Below are 22,755 nucleotides of genomic sequence, written 5' to 3' on the forward strand. Positions count from 1 at the left end.
AAAGGAATAAAAATTCACAGTCAAATCACCTAGACAACTATTATAGCATTTTATATGTTTCCTCTGTCCTGTCTAGATCTAAAAAATAGTTGTATACTGTTTTTCTACCTCATACAAGCTAGCACTTCCCTTTAATATAAAACCTCATATATATAATCTCATCAAGTAAATATTATGTAACTTAAATCATTTTCTGCTGTGGGACATTTAGACTGTTTTTATTCCTTTGCAATTAGAAATAAAACTGCAATGTTGTGCTTATAATACATTGTCTTCGGTATTTATAATTTTGGTATTAAATTTAAGTTTAGTTTCCTGGAATACATTGCTAGACATGGGATAGAGGGCCAAAGAAATAAACACACATTACCAAACTACTTCTTCAGGGGATATTCAGAGTTGTTTCATACTACCATTATAACATAAAGAATGCCTTCCTCACTCCACTACTGGATATTTACATTTGTTGTTTTGTTTTGTTTTTGAAACAAGGTCTTGCTCTGTCACCCAGGCTAGAGTGCAGCAGCACGATCTCAGCCCATTGCAACCTCTGCCTCCCAGGTTCAAGCAATTCTCATGCCTCAGCCTCCCAAGCAGCTGGAATTACAGGCATGCGCCACCACACCCAGCTAATTTTTTTTTTTTTTTTTCCAGATGGGGTCTCACTCTGTCGCCCAGGCTGAAGAGCAGTGGCACAATCTTGGCTCACTGCAACCTCCACCTCCCGGGTTTAAGCAATTCTCTGCCTCAGCCTCCCGATTAGCTGGGATTACCAGGTGCCCACCACCACGCCTGGCTAATTTTTTTTATTTTTTGTAGAGATGGGGTTTTACCATCTTGGACAGTCTGGTCTTGAACTGCTGACCTCGTCATCCCTCCGCCTTGGCCTCCCCAAAGTGCTGGGATTACAGGTGTGAGCCACAGTGCCTGGCCTTAAATTTTGTATTTTTTTGTAGAGACGGGGTTTTGCCACGCTGGCCAGGCTGGTCTTGAACTTGTGGCCTCAGGTGATCCACCCGCCTCAGCCTCCCAAAGTGCTGCGATTACAGGTGTCAGCCACCGCACCCAGCCTTACATTAGTTTTTTAATTGATCACTTACCATTTGGAGATTTGTTTATTTTGTGGGAAAGTACAAGATCTTTTTACATAGAATGAAATATTAATTTGCTTATTCGTATCATGACTGCTGAAAATATGTTTCTCAGTTTGTACCCTGCATATATTAATTTTGCTTTTAAAAAACCTGATGGAGGCCAGGCGCGGTGGCTCACGCCTGTAATCCCAGCATTCTGGGAGGCCGAGGCAGGCAGATCACTTGAGATCAGGATTTTTCAAGACCAGCCTGGCCAACATAGTGAAACTCTGTCTCTACTAAAAATACAAAAATTCACTTTGGGAGGCCAAGGTGAGTGGATCACGAGGTCAAGAGATTGAGACCATCCTGGCTAATACAGTGAAACCCTATCTCTACTAAAAATATAAAAAATTAGCCAGGTGTGGTTGCACGCGCCTGTAGTCCCAGCTACTCGGGAGGCTGAGATAGGAAAATCGCTTGAACCCAGGAGGCGGAGGTTGCAGTGAGCTGAGATCGCGCAAATGCACTCCAGCATAGGTGACAGAGTGAGACTCTGTCTCAAAAAAAAAAAAAAAAAAAAAAAAAAAATCACCTGGGCATGGTGGTGCCTACAATCCCAGCTACTTGGGAGGCTGAGATGGAAGGATCGCTTGAACCCATAAGGCAGAGGTTGCAGTAAGCCAAGATCGTGCCACTGCACTCCCGTCTGGGTGGCAGAGACAGACTTCATATCAAAAACAAAATAAAAATAAAAAATAAATTTTAAAAAACTGATGGAATAGGCTGGGTGTGGTGTCACACATCTTTAATCCCAGCACTCTGGGAGGCTGGGGCCAGCCTTGGCCACACAGAAAGACCCTGTCTCTACAAAAAAATATAAAACAAGAAACAAAAAAAAACCCAAAAACCTAATGGCTTAGAATTCAGGTGTTTATGTGGGGGCTGGAAGGTGGGAATCAAACTTATTTTAGTGACTTGTCCTATTATTTATGCTTTGAAAGTCATCCCTTCTCTAGAAATCTGAATATTTAGAACCTTTTCTTCTCTCTTAAAGGATTTCAAAATATTTAATTATTCACTTTATCTGAACTTTATTTTGGTACTGAAAGGTGGAAAGGACCTAAACCTATTTTGTTTTTTCTCTAACAGTTAACCAACTGTTACCATGGAATAAAATTTTTCCCCTAATTATTTGGATTGTCTTACATTTTTAAACTAGTACCTTTTTAAGGCACAAGTATATTTAATAAAGAGTAAAGATAATAACTTACCAATAGTGGTTGAGAAAAAAGCTCTAGCTGGGCTCTATAAATGATATCATCAAGAACTTCCTGGCCAAGGTCCCACTGTCCATTATACCTATGAAGAAGAAGAAAATTTACTCTCCTGAGCAAATATCTAATCTTCAGCACAACTTTATAAATTGTTCCAAGTCCTGCTATTTTGGTTGTGAAGCAAAACTTTCATACCAAGTGTTATGTCATTTCATTTGTGAACTATCCCACTTTTGGTTATAAAAACAAAACAGATTTTAAATACTATGTTTACAAATGTTTCTTCACAGAAATTGGTTTTTATTACATGCTGATATTTAGAGTAATCTGTTTAATGCATTCATGAAAACCTGGGTTATGAACTATGTACAGATAGTTTTTCATACAGAAAATCTGACAATTTCTAGACTCCAATTTTAATGACTAGTTATGTTATATTTTGGCTATTTTAAAAGTACTAAAAGGAAACCATATTAGAAAAAGAAGATAAGCCCATCATGGAACAAAAGATTCAGTACTGTGTCTGATAAGGAAGAAAGAGAAATTTTCAAAGTTTCTAAACATTAGGAAGAATTCATACAATTTTATATTCCACCTACTTACATGGCATAATACACCCCTGTGAGAAGCTGCACCATAAATTCAGGATCCAATACTATTCGACCATAGAGTTCTTTCCAATGTTTTTCATGTTGCCGTGGAAACCCACTCACACAAACCCTAGGAAAATACACTATTTAAAACATGTGATTTCCAGATTCCTTAAATAAAATAGTTTTTGTTTTCCTAAGTTCATTTATTCAATTTATTCATTCCTCAAGTATTTATTGAGTGCCTGTTATATACCAGTCATTGTTCTGGGCCTAGGCATACAGTTGTGAACAGGTGAAAGATAAAAAATAAAAATGAAATCTGTGCTCTCATAAAGCACTCATTCTAGTGGACTGCCCATAAAAGCAACTTTTCTAAAATAGCTAACCCTCTCTTTCACAATCATCCTTCTTTCTCTTCACACACATACACACACAAATGTCTAACTTTCACTCAACCCAAATTGTATCAGGGTGAATTAATGGGAAGTATAGAAATCTCAAAACAAAAGGACATTTCAAAATACTGTTGTCTGTGAGGCCATTTTTAAACAAAGAACTATAAACAACTCCCTAACATCCATTCCATCTCATTAAGTGATGCTTCCAAAAAAGTTATGCTTGATAATGATCAACAGTTGTAATATACTACATTATTTAATCGATCGATTTAGTAAAATAATTGTAATAGTAAGTCCAGAAGACATTTTTTAGTGTTTAGTGCCTTATGGTCTTGGGAAATTTTTTAAAAATTCTGTTTATAAATTTTTTGTAGCAGAGATATACAATAAAAGACCTGCTATTTAAAAACAGCATTATACGGCCAGGCACGGTGGCTCATGCCTGTAATCCCTGCACTTTGGGAGGCCGAGCCAGGTAGATCATGAGGTCAGGAGATCGAGACCATCCTGGCTAATACAGTGAAACTCCGTCTCTACTAAAAATATTAAAAAAAAATTAGCCGGGCATGGTGGCGGGCGCCTGTAGTCCCAGCTACTCAGGAGGCTGAGGCAGGAGAATGGCGTGAACCTGGGAGGTGGAGCTTGCAGTGAGCCAAGATCGCGCCACTTCACTCCAGCCTGGGCAACAAAGTAAGACACCGTCTCAAAAAAATAAAAATAAAAAATAAAATAAAATAAAAATAGCATTATATTAAGATAAAACTATGTCGCGAAAGGGGAATGGAAATTTCTCTGTCAATTTCAAGGAGAAAAAGGAATAAATGTAATATTAGACCATTAAAGAAAAGTTTCTTCATTTATTCCTCAAATGGATGATGGTATCACATCATTATGGTATTTATATTACATACATTTAAAACAGTGACCCAATAGTTTTTTTTTTAATTATGTTGATACTTACATAATAGAAATTACATCATTTCCTTTTTTTCTTTTTTTTTTTTTTGAGATGGAGTCTCGCTCTGCCGCCCAGGCTGGAGTACAGTGGCCTGATCTCGGCTCACTGCAACCTCTGCCTCCCAGGTTCAAGCGATTCACCTGCCTCAGCCTCCCGAGTAGCTGGGACTACAGACATGTGCCACCACTCCCGGCTAATTTTTGTATTTTTAGTAGAGACAGGGTTTCATTATGTTGGCCAGGCTGGTCTCAAACTCCTGACCTCAGGTGATCTGCCCACCTCAGCCTCCTGAAGTGCTGGAATTACAGACATGAGCCACCGCGCCTGGCCTAGAAATTATATAATTTTTACCTACTTAAGATAGGATGAAAAATTTTTAATGTCAACAACATACAAGGAGTACATAGTTTTTCAAAATTCTGTAGAGGATATATGAACAAAAGAACAAAAGTTTGAGGACCACTAAACTCCGCCATCATTTTTGTTATTAAGAAATTCTATTAGGCTGAGTGTGGTGACTCATGCCCTTCCAGTACTTTGGGAGACCAAGGTAGGAAGATCACTTGAGGCCAGGAGTTCAAGACCAGCTTGGACAACACAGTGAGACCCCATCTCTATAACAAATTTAAAAATTAGCCAAATATGGTGGCACATCCCTATAGTCATAGCTACTAAAGACACTGAGATGGAAGGACTGCTTGAGCCTACGAGTTCGAGGCTGCAGTGAGCTATGTATAATGATTGTGCCACTGCACTTTAGCCTGGGTGACAGAGGAAGACTCTATCTCAAAAAAAAAGAAAAAAGAAAAAAGAAAAAAATTCTATTGAAGGCCACAATAATGTTGTCAATGAGAGAGCAGGTAGTTTTCTTTTAATGAACCCAAAGTAATGAATTATAAATAAATTTATCTGCAGATAGGCAGTAAGTGCTTAAGCAACATCTAAATTAGAGACAAGAATTTTGTTAGACATTAATCATGTTATTACAGTTAAGAGAAACAAATATTTTTAAGTAATCTGTAAAATCAAAGTAACAGCTAATTTAGATGGGAAAAATTAATAAGTTTTGTTTAAGCAGGATCTCTTCCCAGTAACACAATAGCATGTGACCTTGAGCAAAGCACTTGTGGTGGACAGACTCTTGGGGAGCCATGATCCCTATGATCTTTCTGATATTCACACTGTGTTATGCCCTTCCCCTTCAGCAAGGGTAGGATCTACAGCTTGCTTCTAACCAATAGAATAAGGCAAAGGTGATGGGATTCCATGATTATGTGTACATGAGTACGTTACATAAGGTAACAGGTCTTGCTGGAGTCTTACTCCTATGTTGAAGAAGTAAGCTGCCATGTTGTAGGCTGCCTGTGTTGGAAGGCCAATGTGGCAAGGAGCAAAGGATGGCCTCCAGCACACAGCCACAAAAAAACGAAGCCCTCAGTCCTACAGCCCAGGAACTCAATTCTGCCAACAAAACTTTTGAGCCTCAGATGAGGCTGCAACTCCAGCTAACATCTTAACTGCAGCCTTGTAAGACGCTAAGCAGAGTACCCCAGCTAAGTCATCTGGATTCCTGACCCACAAAAGTTGTGAAATAATAAATGTGTGATGTTTTAACCTGCTCAATTTGTGGCAATTTATTACGCAGTAATAGAAAACTAACACAACATTTAACCTTTTTGGGGGATTGATATCCTCAAGTAAAAATCATTTTGAAAGGCTGAATTCAGAATTCCTTCTATAACTGAACTTCTGTGACTCTAAACATCCATGGTCTCCAAACTAATTTATATCACTTAAGTTTTTTTTCTTTTTTTTTTTTTTTTGAGACAAGGTCTCACTCTGTCACCCAGGCTGTAGTATAGTGGCGCGATCTCGGATCACTGCAACCCTGCCTCCCAGGTTCAAGCGATCCACATGCCTCAGCCTCCCAAGGAGCTGGGATTATACGCATGCGCTACCACGCCCAGCTAATTTTTGTATTTTTAGTAGAGACAGGGTTTCACCATGTTGGCCAGGCTGGTCTCAAACTCCTGACCTCAGGTGATCTGCCCGCCTTGGCCTCCCAACATGTTGGGATTACAGGCATGAGCCACTGCACCTGGCCTACATTTTTTCCATAGTAGAAATTCAAGGCCAGGTGCAGTGTCTCACACCTGTAATCCTAGCACGTTGGGAGGCCAGGGCAGGCAGATCACTTAATCCTAGCAGTTTGTGACCTGCCTATGCAACACGGTGAAACCCGGTCTCTGTTTAAAAAAAAAAAAAAGCCCAGCACAGTGGTGGGCACCTGTAGACCCAGCTACTCAGGAGACTGAAGTGAGAAGATCACTTAAACCTGAGAGGCGAAGATTGAATGAGCTGATATGGCACCACTGCACTCCAGCCTGGCTGACAGAACAAGATTTCAGCCTAGGTCTGTCCAAATTATTAGAAATTCTGATTTAGTGAAGATTATAATCCATGAGATACAGAATATCCACCCCCAACATACAAATGAGACGCACACATCATTGGTACTATTGCTAATCACTTTCTCCAACACAGAGACAGTTATTTATGAAATGTATGGGAAGAGGTTCGCATTCCTTAAGACTTTCCCATATATATAGCACTATTCTTTTCAAAGATCTCAAAGTGATTTACCAAAACTGGCAACCAGGGAATAAGATATGTCACTAAACAACCCTAGATTTGGATGTCTTGGTACAACTCTGTGTTCAGCTAGAAAATATTTCTTTAACACTGAAAACATTTTCAAGAATGCACAAAGCCAGGCATGGTGGCTCACACCTGTACTTGCAGCACTTTGGGAGGCTGATGTGGCAAGAATGCTTGAGGCCAGAACTTCAAAACAAACCCGGGCAACATAGCAAGACCCTGTCTCTACAAAAATTAGCTGAGTGTCGTGGTGTACACCTGTGGTCCCAGCTACTTGGGAGTCCCACGCGGGAGGATCCCTTGAGCCAAGGAGGCCGAGGGCACAGTGAGCTATGATTGAGCCACTGTACTCTAGCCTGGGTGACAGAGAGAAATCCTATCTCGTAAAAAAAACAGCCAAAAAAAACAGCCTCATGAGGATAAGGACTCCTACAGGAATGTAAGCTCCCTGAGTTTTGTTTACTGCTGTATTACCAGAAGTTAGAACAGTGCCTGGCTTAGAGAATGTGTTCAATAAGTATCTGTCAAATAAATATGAAGATTAGTAATAATCACTCTTCTCACCTGGAACCCATCCGACAAAGAGATTGGTAAGATGAGGCAGGCATATATACAATAGCAGAATTATAACACAGCATGAGGAAACTCAGGACTTCAAACCTAAAAACAACAAATGCAAGGTTAAAAGGATTACAAATAATTACTTCGACTAGCAACTGGTTATGACAATGCCTTAATATTGACCTTTATGATTTCTTAATCAGATCAACATAGCATCTTTCTCAAAGGTTTCCCTGTTTATATTATCCTTATTACAAGTCATATCCCTTGCTGTCATCTTGTCATCTATATTTCTGTTTTTAAAAAATAAATCATATGGTACATCTAGTTCTAGGTCCTTGAGGAATCGCCATACTGTTTTCCATAATGGTTGAACTAGTTTACAATCCCACCAACAGTGTAAAAGTGTTCCTATTTCTCCACATCCCCTCCAACACCTGTTGTTTCCTGATTTTTTAATGATTGCCCACTACTGGGTATATACCCAAAGGATTATAAATTATGCTACTACAAAGACACATGCACACGTATGTTTATTGCGGCACTATTCACAATAGCAAAGACTTGGAATCAACCCAAATGTCCATCAGTGACAGACTGGATTAAGAAAATGTGGCACATATACACCATGGAATACTATGCAGCCATAAAAAAGGATGAGTTTGCGTCCTTTGTAGAGACATGGATGCAGCTGGAAACCATCATTCTTAGCAAATTATCACAAGAAGAGAAAACCAAACACCGCATGTTCTCACTCATAGGTGGGAACTGAACAATGAGCTCACTTGGACTCGGGAAGGGGAACATCACACACTGGGGCCTATCATGGGGAGGGGGGAGGGGGGAGGGATTGCATTGGGGAGTTATACCTGATATAAATGATGAATTGATGGGTGCTGACGAGTTGATGGGTGCAGCACACCAACATGGCACATGTATACATATGTAACCTGCACGTTATGCACATGTACCCTAGAACTTAAAGTATAATAAAAAATAAATAAATAAATTAAAAAAAAAAAAAAAAATAAATCAGGCCAGGCACGGTGGCTCACGCCTGTAATCCCAGCACTTTGGGAGGCCGAGGTGGGTGGATCACAAAGTCAGGAGATCGAGACCATCCTGGCTAACACGGTGAAACCCTGTGCCTACTAAAAATACAAAAATTAGGCAGGCATGGTGGCACAAGCCTGTTTTTCAGCTACTCAGGAGGCTGAGGCAGGAGAATTGCTTGAACCCAGGAGGCAGAGCTTACAGTGAGCCGAGATCACACCACTGCACTCCAGCCTGCGCAACAGAGTGAGACTCCATCTCAAAAAATCAATCAATTAATCATGCTTGAACAGATGACTCCCCTATAAATAAGTCTACCATCCTCCTACTGACTTCATAATAAAATCCAAACTTATCACAAGGTCCTTTAAAATCAAAGTCCTTATTACAAGGTACTTTAAAATCCACCTTCATCCTTCCTCTCCAGCCTTACTTCCCTCCATTACCAACCACATATACCACACTGTGTCAATCTTCTTACCATTCCAACAATATGCTGTAACCAATCAGAATTCCTTGCTTTAATGCTTGCTGCTCCTTCTTAATAGAATATACTTTTTTACTTGGGTGATTCCTGGTAAGATTTCAAGTCCTAGATCAAATTTTTACCTTAGTCATAAAGCCCTTCTTATTTCTCTCTGCTAAAGTAAACCAGTCCCTTACCTGTGTAGCTCTAATATAGCATTTATCCCACTGAATTGTAATTTTATTCCTTTATGTCTCTTTCTCCCATTTAGTAATAAGCAACTTTAGAGTAGAGACCCTGATTTATTCATCTCTATCGTTAGTGTCCAGCACAGTGTCTAATACATTATTGTTCAATAAATACTTGTTGAATGAATAAATGCTTTCCTAACATTTATAATGTCTAAGAAAGTGGCTCCTAAATCTGGATGCACATTAGTTATTTAAAGACCTTTTTAAAAACATACATTTCTATGCCTTAACCCAGTTGACCTACTTAAAATCTTGGGTAGAAACCACGGAAGTTGTAGCTCTAAAAAGCTTCCCACAGATGAATGGCGAAGGGTTTATAGAAGCACTTTGTACTATTTTAACAATGTTTTTTGTAAGTCTGAAGTTATTTCAAAATGAAAAGTTAAAAATCAAGTTGAAAGTCTGATCTGGAAGCAGCCATACTTTCAGATCCCTTCACTTTCTCCATACATCTAGGTAAAACAATGGAGATTTATTCTCTGAAAGGATAAAAACTAATTTCTACCTGGGAGCCCCAACGGTGATGGGGGTGGATGCCAAACTGAAAATAGGAAGATTAAGTGAAGTGAAATATAACTGACTAGATATTGCCACTTGGCCACCAAAATACTAGCAACAAGATCTCTAGTTAAGATATCAGCAGAGTTGTTTCTAGGTAATTTGACCACTCTAAGAGGAAAGACTTAAAGATACGGATTTGGGAAATTTTCCAAATGAATGGCCTAGTGGGATCCTATGGTGAAGTTTATATTTATAGTCAGTTACTAGGTTGATGCAAAAATTAATTTTTTTAAATGGCAAAACCACAATAACTTTTGTACCAATACTAGCTCAAATCAGCCATATACTAACATGGTCAGAGCTTCTCATTTTTTATTCCTCCCCCCCAACTTTTTTTTTTTTTGAGACAGAGTCTTAGTCTTCTCACCCAGGCTGAAGTATAATGGCACGATCTCAGCTCACTGCAACCTCTGCCTCCCGTGTTCAAGCCATTCTCTTGCCTCAGCCTCCCAAGTAGCTGGGATTACAGGTGCCCGCCACCACACTCAACCAATTTTTTTTGTATTTTTAGTAGAGATGGGGTTTCACCATTTTGGCCAGGCTGGTCTCGAACTCCTGACCTCAGGTGATCTGCCCGCCTCAGCCTCCCAAAGTGCTGGGATTAAAGGCGAAAGCCACCGCACCAGCCTATTCCCCTATTATTAAACACTAGGGAAAAAAGATTGCCAGACATTTAAGGAACTTACTAAGATGAAAAAGACACTATAAAGAAACAGAAGGGCTGGGCGCAGTGGCTCACATCTGTAATCCCAACACACTGGGAGGCCGAGGTGGGTGGATCATAAGGTCAGGAGTTCGCGACCAGCCTGGCCAACATAGTGAAACCCCATCTCTACTAAAAATACAAAAATTAGGTGGGCATGGTGGTACGCGCCTGTAGTCTCAGTTACTCAGGAAGCCGAGGCAGAAGAATCACTTGAACCCGGGAGGCGGAGGTTGTGGTGAGCTGAGATCATGCCACTGCACTCCAGCCTGGGCAACAGAGCAAGACTCTGTCTCAAAAAAAAAAAAAAAAAAAGGAAATAGAAGGCTGGGTCCAGTAGGTCATTCCTGAAATCCCAGCACTTTGGGAGGCTGAGGCGGGGAGGATTGCTTGAGCTCACGTGTTTAAGAGCAGCCTGGGCAACATATTGAGACCCCGTTGCTACCAATTTTTTTTCTTTTTTTTAATTAGCAGGACATGGTGGTAGTCCTAGTTACTCAGGAGGCTGAGGCAGGAGAAGCACTTGAGCTCAGGAGGAGCACCTGAGCTCAGGGGTTCTAGGCAGGAGGCTGCAGTAAGCCACGATCACGCCACTACACACCAGCCTGGGCAACAAAGCAAGACCCTGTCTTAACAAAAAAAGAAAAAAAAAAAGAAAGAAAGAAAAATATGCAGAGCTAAAGCATATTTGGCTTTTGGGGGAAAAAATGTATGTGTATTCCTGATAAAGTTGGCTATATAAAAAACTAAAACATACAGCAAAAACAAATAGATACCAGAATGCCATATCACTCTTTATACCCATTAAGATGACTACAATCAAAAAGATGGAAAATAAGTGTGAGAATGTAGAGAAACTGGTATCCTCATACACTGTTGTAGAAACATAACATGGTACATCCACTCTGGAAAGGAGCATGACAGTTCCTTAAGAAGTTAAGTGTTGAATTACTGTATGACCTAGCAATTCTATTCCTAAGTATATACTAAAAAGAACTGAACATGTACATTCACACAAAAATTTGTGAATCCATGTTCAAAACAGCTGTTGTGGTCTAAATTCATGTTGAAACTTAATCTTCAATATGGTGGTATTAACAAGTGGGGCCTTTGCAGCTGGGCGAGGTGGCTCACGCCTGTAATCCCAGTACTTTGGGAGGCCGAGGCACGTGGATCACCTGAGATCAGGAGTTCAAGACCAGCCTGGCCATCATAGTGAAACCATCTCTTAAAAAAAAAAAAAAAATTAGCCAGGCATGGTGTTGTGCACCTGTAATACCAACTATTCAAGTGGCTGAGGCAGGAGAATCACTTGAACCCAGGAGGCAGAGGGTGCAGTGAACCGAGATCGTGACACGGCACTCCAGCCTGAGTGATAGAGCTAGACTGTCTCAAAAAAAGAAAAAAGAGATGAGGCCTTTGGGAAATTATTAGGTCATGACAGCTCTGCTCTCCTGAATTTGATTAGCTAGAAGGCACCATCTATGAGGCAGAGACTATGAGCCCTTACTAGACACTGAGTCTGCTGGCACTTTAAGCTTGTACTTTCCAATCTGCAGAACTGTGAGCAATACATTCCTATTGTTTATATATTACCCAGTCTAAGGTATTTTGTTATAGCAGCCCAAATAGACTAAAGAGAGCAGAGTTATTCATAATAGCCAAAAAAGAAAAAATAGAAATAACTCAAATGTCCACCCACTGATGAATGGATAAATGAAATGTGGTATATCTACACAATGAAATATTATTTAATTATAAAAAGAAAGTACTGATACATGCTACCACAGAAACAAACCTTGTAAACATGCTAAGTGAAAGAAGCCATACACAAAAGGCAACATATTGTATGGATCCACTCATGTAAAATGTCTAGTAATAAAAACCACTCAATTGTATGCTTTAAAGGGGTAAATTTTATTTTTAATTTTTATTTTTTTCAGACAGAGTCTCGCTCTGTCGCCAGGCTGGAGTGCAGTGGCACAATCTCAGCTCACTGCAACCTCCACCTCCCAGGTTCAAGTGATTCTCCTGCCTCAGCCTCCTGAGTTGCTGGGACTACATGCGCCCAACACCACGCCCAGCTAATTTTTTTGTCTTTTTAGTAGACATGGGGTTTCACCATGTTGGTCAGGATGGTCTCAATCTATTGACCTTGTGATCCACCCACCTTGGCCTCCCAAAGTGCTGGGATTACAGGCGTGAGCCACCATGCCTGGCCCTTTTTTTTTTTGAGACAGAGTCTCACTCTGTCACCCAGGTTGAAGTGCAGAGGTGCAATCTCGGCTCACTGCAACCTTCGCCTCCTGGATTCAAGTGATTCTCTTGCCTCAGCTACCCAGTAGCTGGGATTACAGGCATGCGCCACCACACCTGGCTAATTTTTGTATTTTTAGTAGAGACAAGGTCTCACCATGTTGGCTAAGCTGGCCTCAAACTCCTGGCCTCCAGTAATCCACCTGCCTCAGCTTCCCAAAGCGCTGGGATTACAGGCATGAGCCACCGCGCCTGGCTCCCTAAAGGGGTAAATTTTATGGTATGTGAATTATATCTCAATTTAAAAAATAAATGTAAAGTCAATAATTAACTGAAAACGTGCAACATGAAAAACCAGTGTCAATTCCTCAATATTCAAAGAACTATTGCAAGTCACTAAGAAAAAAAAAAAAATACACAGCTCAATAAGAAAAATGGGGATGGGCACAGTGCCTCACATCTATAATCCCAGCACTTTGGGAGATCGAGATGGAAGGACTGCTTGAGCCCAGGAATTTGAGACCAGCCTGGGAAATACAGTGAAACAAACCTCTCCCACTAATTGGCGAAAAACAAAAAAGGACACAGGACATGAATACGCAGTTCACAGGAAAAGAAAAACAATAATGAATAACAATGTGACACCAGTTTTTAACTATCAGATTAGTCAAGATTAAAAACTTTGAAAATGGTATTGGCAGTTAGTTGGAAGAAAAACTCTCAAACTACTAGTAGGACATTCAATTGGTATAGTTGTTTTGGAAAGGGTAATTTGACAATATCTACTCAAACTAAAAAAAGCAGACATTCTTTTTTTTTTTTTTTTTTAAGAGATGGAGTCTTGCTCTGTCACCCAGGCTGGAGTGCAGTGGCGTGATCTCGGCTCACTGCAACCTCCGCCTCCCGGGTTCAAGCGATTCTCCTGCCTCAGTCTCCCGAGTAGCTGAGATTACAGGCACCTGCCACCACGCCCAGCTAATTTTTGTATTTTTAGTAGAGACGGGTTCCACCATGTTGGCCAGGCTGGTCTCAAACACCTGACTTCATGATCCACCCAAAGTGCTGGGATTACAAGCATGAGCCACTGTGCCTGGCCACAGATATTCTTTAGTTTAACAATTTCACTGCTAGGAATTTATCCTACAGATACTTCTTGTGCTCTCACACAAATATATGTACAAAAAATGTGTTCCCAGCAATATTATTTATAATAGCAAAAAACTGAAAACAATCTAAATTTACTCAATAAGAGATTGGCTAAAAATTGATGGTACATAAATAAAATGGAATAATAACTCATCATTAAAAAGAATAAGATATCTATGTGCTGCTAGAGAAAGAAATACAATTTTTTTTTTTAGGAGATGGGGTCTCGCTTTGTTGCCCAGGTTGGAGTGCAGTGGTGCAATCATAGCTTACTGCAGCCTCAAACTCCTGGGCTTGATCCTTCAACCTCAGCCTCCAGAGTACCTAGGACCATAGGCATGTACCACCATACTGTTTTTTTTTTTTTTTTAAGAGATTAGGTCTTGCTATACTGTCCAGTCTGTTCTTGAAGTCCTGGCCTCAAGTGATCCTCCGACCTCAATCCATGCACTAGGATTATAGGCATGAGCCACTGTGTCCAGCCCAAGATTTATTCTTTAAAAAGCTAGGCGGGGAAGCTGAGGCAGGAAAATCGCTTGAACTAGGGAGGTGAAGGTTGCAGTGAGCTGAGATCCCGCCACTGCACTCCAGCCTGGGTGACAGAGCAAGACTCCGTCTCAAAAAAAAAAAAAAGGCTGGGCATGTACGCCTGTAATCCGAGCACTTTGGGAGGCCAAGGCAGGTGAATCACAAGGTCAGGGGTTCGAGACCAGCCTGACCAAAATGGTAAAACCCCATCTCTACTAAAAATACAAAAATTAGCTGGGCATGCTGGCGTGTGCCTGTAATCCCAGCTACTCAGGAGGCTGAGGCAGGAGAATCACTTGAACTTGGGAGGCGGAGGTTGCAGTGAGCAGAGATCACACCACTGCACCCCAGCCTGGGTGACAGAGCAAGACTCCGTCTCAAAAAAAAAAAAAAAAAAGTAAAAACTTACCAGCTTGGCAGGTTGGCTGAATTGCATGCAGTTTGCTGCTATGTTTGGTTTGTTGTTGTTGTTGTTTTTGAGATGGAGTTTCGCTCTTGTTGCCCAGGCTGCAGTACAGTGGTGCGATCTCAGTTCACTGCAACCTCTGCCTCCTGGGTTCAAGTGATTCTCCTGCCTCAGCCTCCCAAGTAGCTAGGATTACAAATGCCCACCATCATGCCCAGCTAATTTTTTGTATTTTTAGTGAGACAGGGTTTCACCATGTTGGTCAGGCTGGTCTCAAACTCCTCACCTCAGGTGATCCACCCGCCTCAGCCTCCCAAAGTGCTGGGATTATAGGCATGAGCCACCATGCCTGACCTGTTTGGGTTTTTATCAGCTCATGAGTGGTGGCCAGTGGTCTGGCCATGTGATCAGGCAGAAACATAATATAAAACTGGCCTATTAAAGGGGTGTCTGTATGGGAAAAGACAGACATATGGAAATCACTATGGGAATTTGAAGAGTGCATAAGTAGGATATGTCAATGCACATCAGGAGAACCTCCTTCTAGAATCAGGTGACTGGCACCTATGGGCAAATATCCCTGTGTCGTCACCTGGAGTGATCACTTGGGTCCATGAAATGAGTGGACATGGTGGTACTGCAGCAATGCAGAGATGGGTTGAAATTAGACATACTCTTTTTGTACCTTCTGAGGCATAAAATGCCAATAACACAGACAAAGACTGCAGATGGCTATGGGGCACATTCCTCTGGGGGAAGGCCCTGCACATAGCTGGCAAGCTGAACAGATGCCAGCAGTCTCTGGCGGCCACAAATGGGTCCTGACAGGAACAAACACTCTGCATCAGGTTTTGCTTATCAGACTGTGGATCAAATGCTCAGAGTACTGTAAGAGGACCAGAAGATACTGTACCCATATGGACTGCTTAGTTACATTTTTGGAGCAAGAAACACACTTTAAACACCAAAAGTCCAACAATGGGCAAAGAGACATCCTCAGGGTAATGGAACAAGCAATTGCGTGGAATGAAAGCAATTGAAAAAGAAAATAATTGGAACAATCAAATGAGGTATTTTTGGTCTAAAAGGCGGGGGTGAGATACAGGCATGAAGGGCTGGCTTATGGGCCTTCATGACTGTGTACTTAACCTGAGTGGGGCCAAGGGAGGGCCAATTATCACTGGAGAGATTCCTCTGTTTTTCTGGGGGATTTGGGAGGAGGCAGTGGAGAGATGATGCTGGGATAGTCATCATCAGTATTCTGTTCTTCTCATAGTGACAGAAGGTGGTGATGTTGCTATACTTTTTTCCCTTCTTTTCCACATCACCTCAACATTTTTTTTTCCTCACCTAAAGCAGTGGTTGCAGTACCAGTGCTGTAACTGTGGGTGCAAGGAGCAGAGATGATTCCTAAGCAAAAAAAACTGGAACTATACCTTCAAATCTTTATGTCAGAATTCCTAAAGGCCTGATGGGCTAGGCTGTACCTTCATTCCATCTGGCAAAATTAGGATTGACAGAGAATGTATATTTATCACCTAGTTGTGATAGCATATTAGTTCTTTATATAAATCTACCCTACATCCTTGGGAGTGAATTGATGGGGAGGCACTTGCTAGTCAGTTTTGCTGCCAGAAATAGAGACCAACACGGTGGCCAAACCTAACCTCTCTCCAAGGGAGAAAAGTTTGAGTATAAATGAAGAGAGAGATAAATAGTAGCTGAGATTTTTTATTTTTTATTATTTTTATTTATTTATTTTTTATTTTTTCTGAGACAGAGTTTCACTCAGTCGCCAAGGCTGGAGTGCAATGGCGTGATCTCGGCTCACTGCAACCTCTGCCTCCCAGGTTCGAGCGATTCTCCTGCCTCAGCCGCCTGAGTAGCTGGGATTACAGGCACGCGCCACCATGCCCGGCTAACTTTTGTAATTTCAGTAGAGACAGGGTTTCACCATGTTGGCCAGGCTGGTCTCAAACTCCTGACCTCGTGATCCACCTGCCTCAGCCTCCCAAAGTGCTGGGATTACAGGCGTGAGCCACCGCGCTCGACTATTTTTTTTTTTTGAGATGGAGTCCCACTCTGTCACCCAGGTTGGAGTGCAATGGCATGATCTCAGCTCACTGCAACCTCTACCTCCTAGGTTCAGGCGATTCTCCCTGCCTCAGGCTCTCGAGTAGCTGGGATTACAGGCGCCCACCACCACACCTGGTTAATGTTTTGGGTTTTTTTTTTTTTTATATTTTTAGTAGAGATGGGGTTTCACCCTGTTGGCCAGGCTGGTTTTGAACTCCTGACCTCAGGAGATCCACCCACCTCGGCCTCCCAAAGTGCTGGGATTACAGGCATGAGCCACTGTGCCCAGCCGAGATTTTTTAAAATGAATAAATGAGTTGTGCAATGTGGGAAATACATCAGCACCCTGGAAGAGGCTCAGAGCAAGAGATGATACTATTAGCTCAATTATACTAGCTGCCTGAAAGAGTAAAAGTCATAAGTTTGGGAGACCACTCCTGCTTTTAGAACTTAATAAGGTTGAACAGAAGTCTGTAAACTTGGGTGACTTCTCTCTGGGAGATATTCTGGTCATATATGATGATGAACTGGGATAACTGTTAATGACTGACTGGTACTCTGTGAATGTGCCAGTATCTTTGGCTCTTATTTTTCCGGTTTCGTTTACTGCCATCCTGTGACATGGTATAATACTGGCATTGTTGGTAAGGTTATAATACTGGTCATACGTATTGGAAATAGAATTGAAGCCTCCTTTGAATGAATACTAATGGAACATGACTTGCCTGAGGAGGAAGTAGATTTAGCTAATCAATAGCTAATTTCTATGACGAATAGTTCTGCACAAGTTTACCGTGAGGTAGGTCAAGAAGAGAGGTGAGGTAATCATATTTGTGCAAAAATATGAAAATATATGCAAACATTAAAGGATGAATTAGTTACTCATTTAAATCTATCTGTAACCTACACTGGTTCCTCCAAATGTTAGGCATGTTCATAATGATAGTATCTGTCATATAAATGCTATACTAAATGCAGATGCCCAGATAAACATGATCATTTTTGAGCCTTGGCCAAAGACCAGGAGACAGCCTGTATAATAAATATAGGTGTTTCTTGACCTATGATGGAATTGCATACCAATAAACCCATTGTAAATCGAGAATATCATAAGTAAAAAATGCATGTAATACATCTACCCTGCTGAACATCATAGCATAGTCCAGCCTACCTTAAATGTGCTCAGAACACTTACATTAGCACACTTACATTACAGTTGGGCAAAAATCATCTAACACAAAGCCTATTTTATATTTATCATAAAATTGAGTATCTCATGTAATTTACCAACCACTGTACTGAAAGTAAAAATGGGAAGGGTTGCATAGGTACTTGAAGTACAGTTTCTACTCAATGCATATTGCTTTCATACCATTGTAAAGTTGAAAAACCTTAAGTTGAACCATAATAATTCATGGGCCATCTATAAACTGGCCTTCCCCAAAGAGAGGTCTGGCATTTGCTCCTAAGAGGTTAATCTGTGTCATATCTGATCAAGAGTCTTTGTTTAGGGCAGGGACTGGTAACACCAGAACTTAGGGCTGGACTGACCACATCTGACTTTCTTAGGTAGGAGTTGGCCATGCCAGAAAGAACTACCATGTCGATTTAAGGTGGTAGCTCTGGGTCACACTGCCTCAGTCCACATGGAGGCTGAGATCAACAGTGGGCAATCAACCTAATCAATCACGCCTACATAATGATGCCTCAATAAAAAAACTCTGGAAACCAGAGCTTAAATGAGCCTACCCCATTACCAGTACTTTGTGTTTACTGTGATACACTGATGCCAGGAGGTTGTAATGTATCCTGACTTCAGGGGAAAGGACAACAGATGCTTTGTGTTTTAAACACTTCATATTCTACTATATGTGTCTCTTTTGGCTGATTTTAATCTGTATTCTTTCCTTGTAATAAACCACAACTGTGAGTATAATGGCTTTCAGTGAATTCTGTGAGTCCTTCTAGCAAATTATCAAACAAGAGTTTGGTTTTGGGAACTCCCAAAACTTTCAATTTAGTCAGAAGTGAGGGCAATTTTGGAACCTGTCCCTCAAACTCTGTCTAACTTCAGGAACGAATCCCATTCTACAACCAAGAAAGCAAGGTGTACAGAGTAGATAAACTGAGGGAAAAATTTCTAAATTGCAGTACTAGAATATGAATCCTGATTTGACTGACTGCACGTTCACTTTTTAAACTGCTTTATACAAGATGACCATAACATAATACCAAACATTAGAAAATGGGTATTTCATGACTATGATGTATTTACCTTTTGGACTCTTCTCATACCAAACTAGAACTGAAGTAATTATAGTTAACTACTAAGCATAAGTTAACAATTGTTAACTGAGTGCAGTGGTGCATGCCTGTAATCCCAGCTACTCATGAATCTAAGGTGGGAGGATCATGTTGAGGCCAGGAGATCAAGACCAGCCTGAGCAACATAACTAGACTCTGTCTCTAAATATATAAATAAATGGGCCAGGTGCAGTGGCTCATGCCTATAATCTCAGCACTTTGTGAGGCTGAGGCAGGAGAAGTGCTTGAGGCTAGGAGTTCGCGACCGGCCTGGGCAACATAGCAGACATTTCTCTACAAAAAATAAAAAAAATAATAATTGGCCAGGCTTGGTGGTGCATACCCATAGTCCTAGCTACTTGGAAAGCTGAGATGGGAAGATCACTTAAGCCTGGGAGGTCCATGCTGCAGTTAGCCATGTTTGTGCCACTACAATCCTGCCTGGGTGACAGAGTGAAACTCTGTCATTCATTCATTCATTCATATATTCATGCATACATACATACAAGTTGGTACGATATACAGTTTTGACCATTACCGGTTCTGTGCAGTGAATGTTTCCCTCTGAGGATGAAGATCACTATAAACAACTCTGATGAGATCATGCTGACACAATGCCCCTTCTGTCAAAGCCATGGATCCAATTGTTGAAGGCTACAAAAATAAGGTACACTATGAGACAATGTCTCTACCATGAAGTAAAAATCTGTATCATGTAATAATATTTAATTTTCTTTTCCACAAAAGGCAGTTTTAAATCATTTATTCTTCTCATTCTTCACAGAAAACATTCAGAATCTTTCAATTCTCAATTATATAAATTCTATAGCTTCTTTTGGAAATTGTCTGTAAAATATAAAACTAAAAATATTTTTAAAAGGTTATGTACTAAATCTATATTTAAAGGAATAAGAAAAGTTGCTGAAAAAACTAAAGGTTAAAAATACATACATTTTGATGTCTATATTCCAGAACAGAGCACAGTTGCTTATAATTATACAAACAATATTAAATACTACAATCAAATATCTCTCTTTTCTTTTGAAACACAGTGTCACTCTGTTGCCCAGGTTGGAGTGTAGTAACACGATCGTGGCTCACTGAAACCTCCGCCTTTTGGGTTCGAGCAATTCCTGTGCCTCAGACACCCAAGTAGCTGGGATTACAGGTACCCACTACCACGTCCAGCTAATTTTTGTACTTTCAGTAGAGACAGGGTTTCGCCATGTTGTTGGCCAGACTGGTCTCAAACTTCTGACCTCAAGTGATCCACCCACCTCAGCCTCCCAAAGTGCTGGGATTATAAGTATGAGCCACCATACTCAGCCCAGATGTCTCTTTAATACTAACATCATTGAGTTCGTGTTTCTAAGTTAGAAGAACGATCCAGGCTGGGCATGGTGGCTCACGCCTGTAATCCCAGCACTCTGGGAGGCCAAGGCGGGCGGATCAAGAGGTCAGGAGATCAAGACCATCAAGGCTAACATGGTGAAACCCAATCTCTACTAAAAATACAAAAAAATTAGCCGGGCTTGTGGCACGCATCTATAGTCCCAGCTACTCGGGAGGCTGAGGCAGGAGAATAGCTTGAACCCAGGAGGCAGAGGTGGCGGTGAGCCGAGATCGTGCCACTGCACTCCATCCGGGGTGACAGAGCGAGACTCTGTCTCAAAAAAAAAAAAAAAAAAAAGAAGAACCATCCATTCATTAATACTTTACTACTCTCCATTTTACTTCATAACATGATATACAGAACTTAATTAAAATCTATTACTCAGAAATACATTGTGCTAAAATGATTCCTGGCTAAATGGGAGACATTCTATTTTAAACACAAAACAAAGTCCCAGGGAATTAATTAAGCAAATTAATAGTGCAAAGAGCTATGAGATGGTCAGGATATTGTGTGTTGACAGGAAAACAGAATATAATTTTTAGACTACTAGTAAAGTTTCTCTAAATGTTATCCTCACAACTTAGTGTAGCAACAATAAAGGCCACTGCAGATCAGAAGTTCGATTCATAACAGTTTCTTATTGGATTTTACTTAAAGACAGAAAGCAGAAAAAGTTCAGCTCAACAGGCATCATTTACCTACATGATTATCAGTGTTCTCAAATTCTTCAACCAAATAAATATAAGCTAAAAAGTATAACGTACTGAACACCTAGAATGCAGCAATTAGATCCCTTTAAACTGAAATATAACAGAGTGTCAACATTCTTTTAAGTAGTTATTTTCCCAGAATAATAAAGAATAACAAAAACAAATCAATCTAAGGTGATTTCTAAGTAGTATAGAAGACTTTAAAAATTAAAGAATATTTTAAAGGCTTATGATTTTAAAAATTAAAAACATAAATATTAAAAAATTAATGAATTTTTTAAAAATTCATAAAAGACTAATGAAAGTAAAAAATGATACTTAGAGCCGGATGCGGTGGCTGACACCTATAATCCCAGCACTTTGGGAGGCCGAGTTGGGCGGATCACAAGGTCAGGTGTTCGAGATAAGCCTGGCCAACACGGTGAAATCCCATCTCTACTAAAAATAAAAAAATTAATGGGCATGGTGGTGCGCGTCTACAATCTCTACTCCTGGGGAGGCCGAGGCAGGAGAATTGCTTGAACCCAAGAGGCAGAGGTTGCAGTGAGCCAAGACTGCACCACTGCACTTCAGCCTGAAGGACAGTGCAAGAGTTTGTCTTCAAAAAAAAAAATATATAGAAGAAAAAAAATTTTTCATTCTTTTCTGCCATTCTTGTCACAGTTCAGTCTTCTAATAACAAACATCCACTTTTTTTTTTTTTTTTTTGAGAAGGAGTCTCGCTCTGTAACCCAGGCTAGAGTGCAGTGGCGCAATCTTGGCTCACTGCAAGCTCCGTCTCCCGGGTTCATGCCATTCTCCCCCCTCAGCCTCCCGAGTAGCTGGGACTACAAGCCCCCGCCACCATACCCAGCTAATTTTTTGTGTTTTTAGTAGAGACGGGGTTTCACCGTGTTAGCCAGGATGGTCTCAATCTCCTGACCTCGTGACCCTCCCGCCTCGGCCTCCCAAAGTGCTGGGATTACAGGTGTGAGCCACTGCACCCAGCACATCCACTTTTAAGAAGTAAATCAGTAAAGATATTTTAGGAATATTTATCTCTGGTAAGAAACTGATTTTTTGATTTGTTATTCAATATAATTTAAAATAATTCCACCTTTCCAATGTTACTTACTTCATGGTATATTGAAGGCTTGGATAAGGAGGGGATAGTGAAAGACAGAACTTTATTGTTCCCATCTTTATCAGCAATTTCCTATATTAAAAAAATAGATAATGAAATAATCACAGATTTATAAGAAATAATAATTACTTTCTTAATTTACAGACTATACGATTGGCAGTAGGAAGATTTCAGAAACAGTAATGGATAAAAATATTACCACCCTAGTTTATATTTTCTAACTTATTAGCAAATTTGCACACTTTGGTAGTAGAGTTA

At 40.6% G+C, this 22,755-nt stretch overlaps 1 protein-coding gene across 5 annotated transcripts in view; it reads right to left on the reverse strand.

Annotated features, from left to right (window-relative positions):
• The window catches only part of FAM126B (family with sequence similarity 126 member B), an 86,712-nt gene that overhangs the window by 11,127 nt on the left and 52,830 nt on the right, over positions 1–22,755 (reverse strand). For 4 of the 5 annotated variants that reach the window (XM_023218653.2, XM_023218683.2, XM_023218660.2 and 1 more), the window contains 5 exons: positions 22,489–22,569; positions 19,807–19,922; positions 7,522–7,617; positions 2,954–3,070; positions 2,348–2,435 (listed from right to left, as the gene is read on the reverse strand). In XM_023218653.2, coding sequence (XP_023074421.1) covers positions 2,348–2,435; positions 2,954–3,070; positions 7,522–7,617; positions 19,807–19,922; positions 22,489–22,569 — 498 coding nt within the window. The remainder of the gene's footprint in view (positions 1–2,347; positions 2,436–2,953; positions 3,071–7,521; positions 7,618–19,806; positions 19,923–22,488; positions 22,570–22,755) is intronic. The other variant, XM_023218668.1, reaches the window with a different exon arrangement.

Source organism: Piliocolobus tephrosceles, chromosome 11 (genome assembly GCF_002776525.5).
Source record: "Piliocolobus tephrosceles isolate RC106 chromosome 11, ASM277652v3, whole genome shotgun sequence".
Taxonomy (NCBI): domain Eukaryota; kingdom Metazoa; phylum Chordata; class Mammalia; order Primates; family Cercopithecidae; genus Piliocolobus; species Piliocolobus tephrosceles.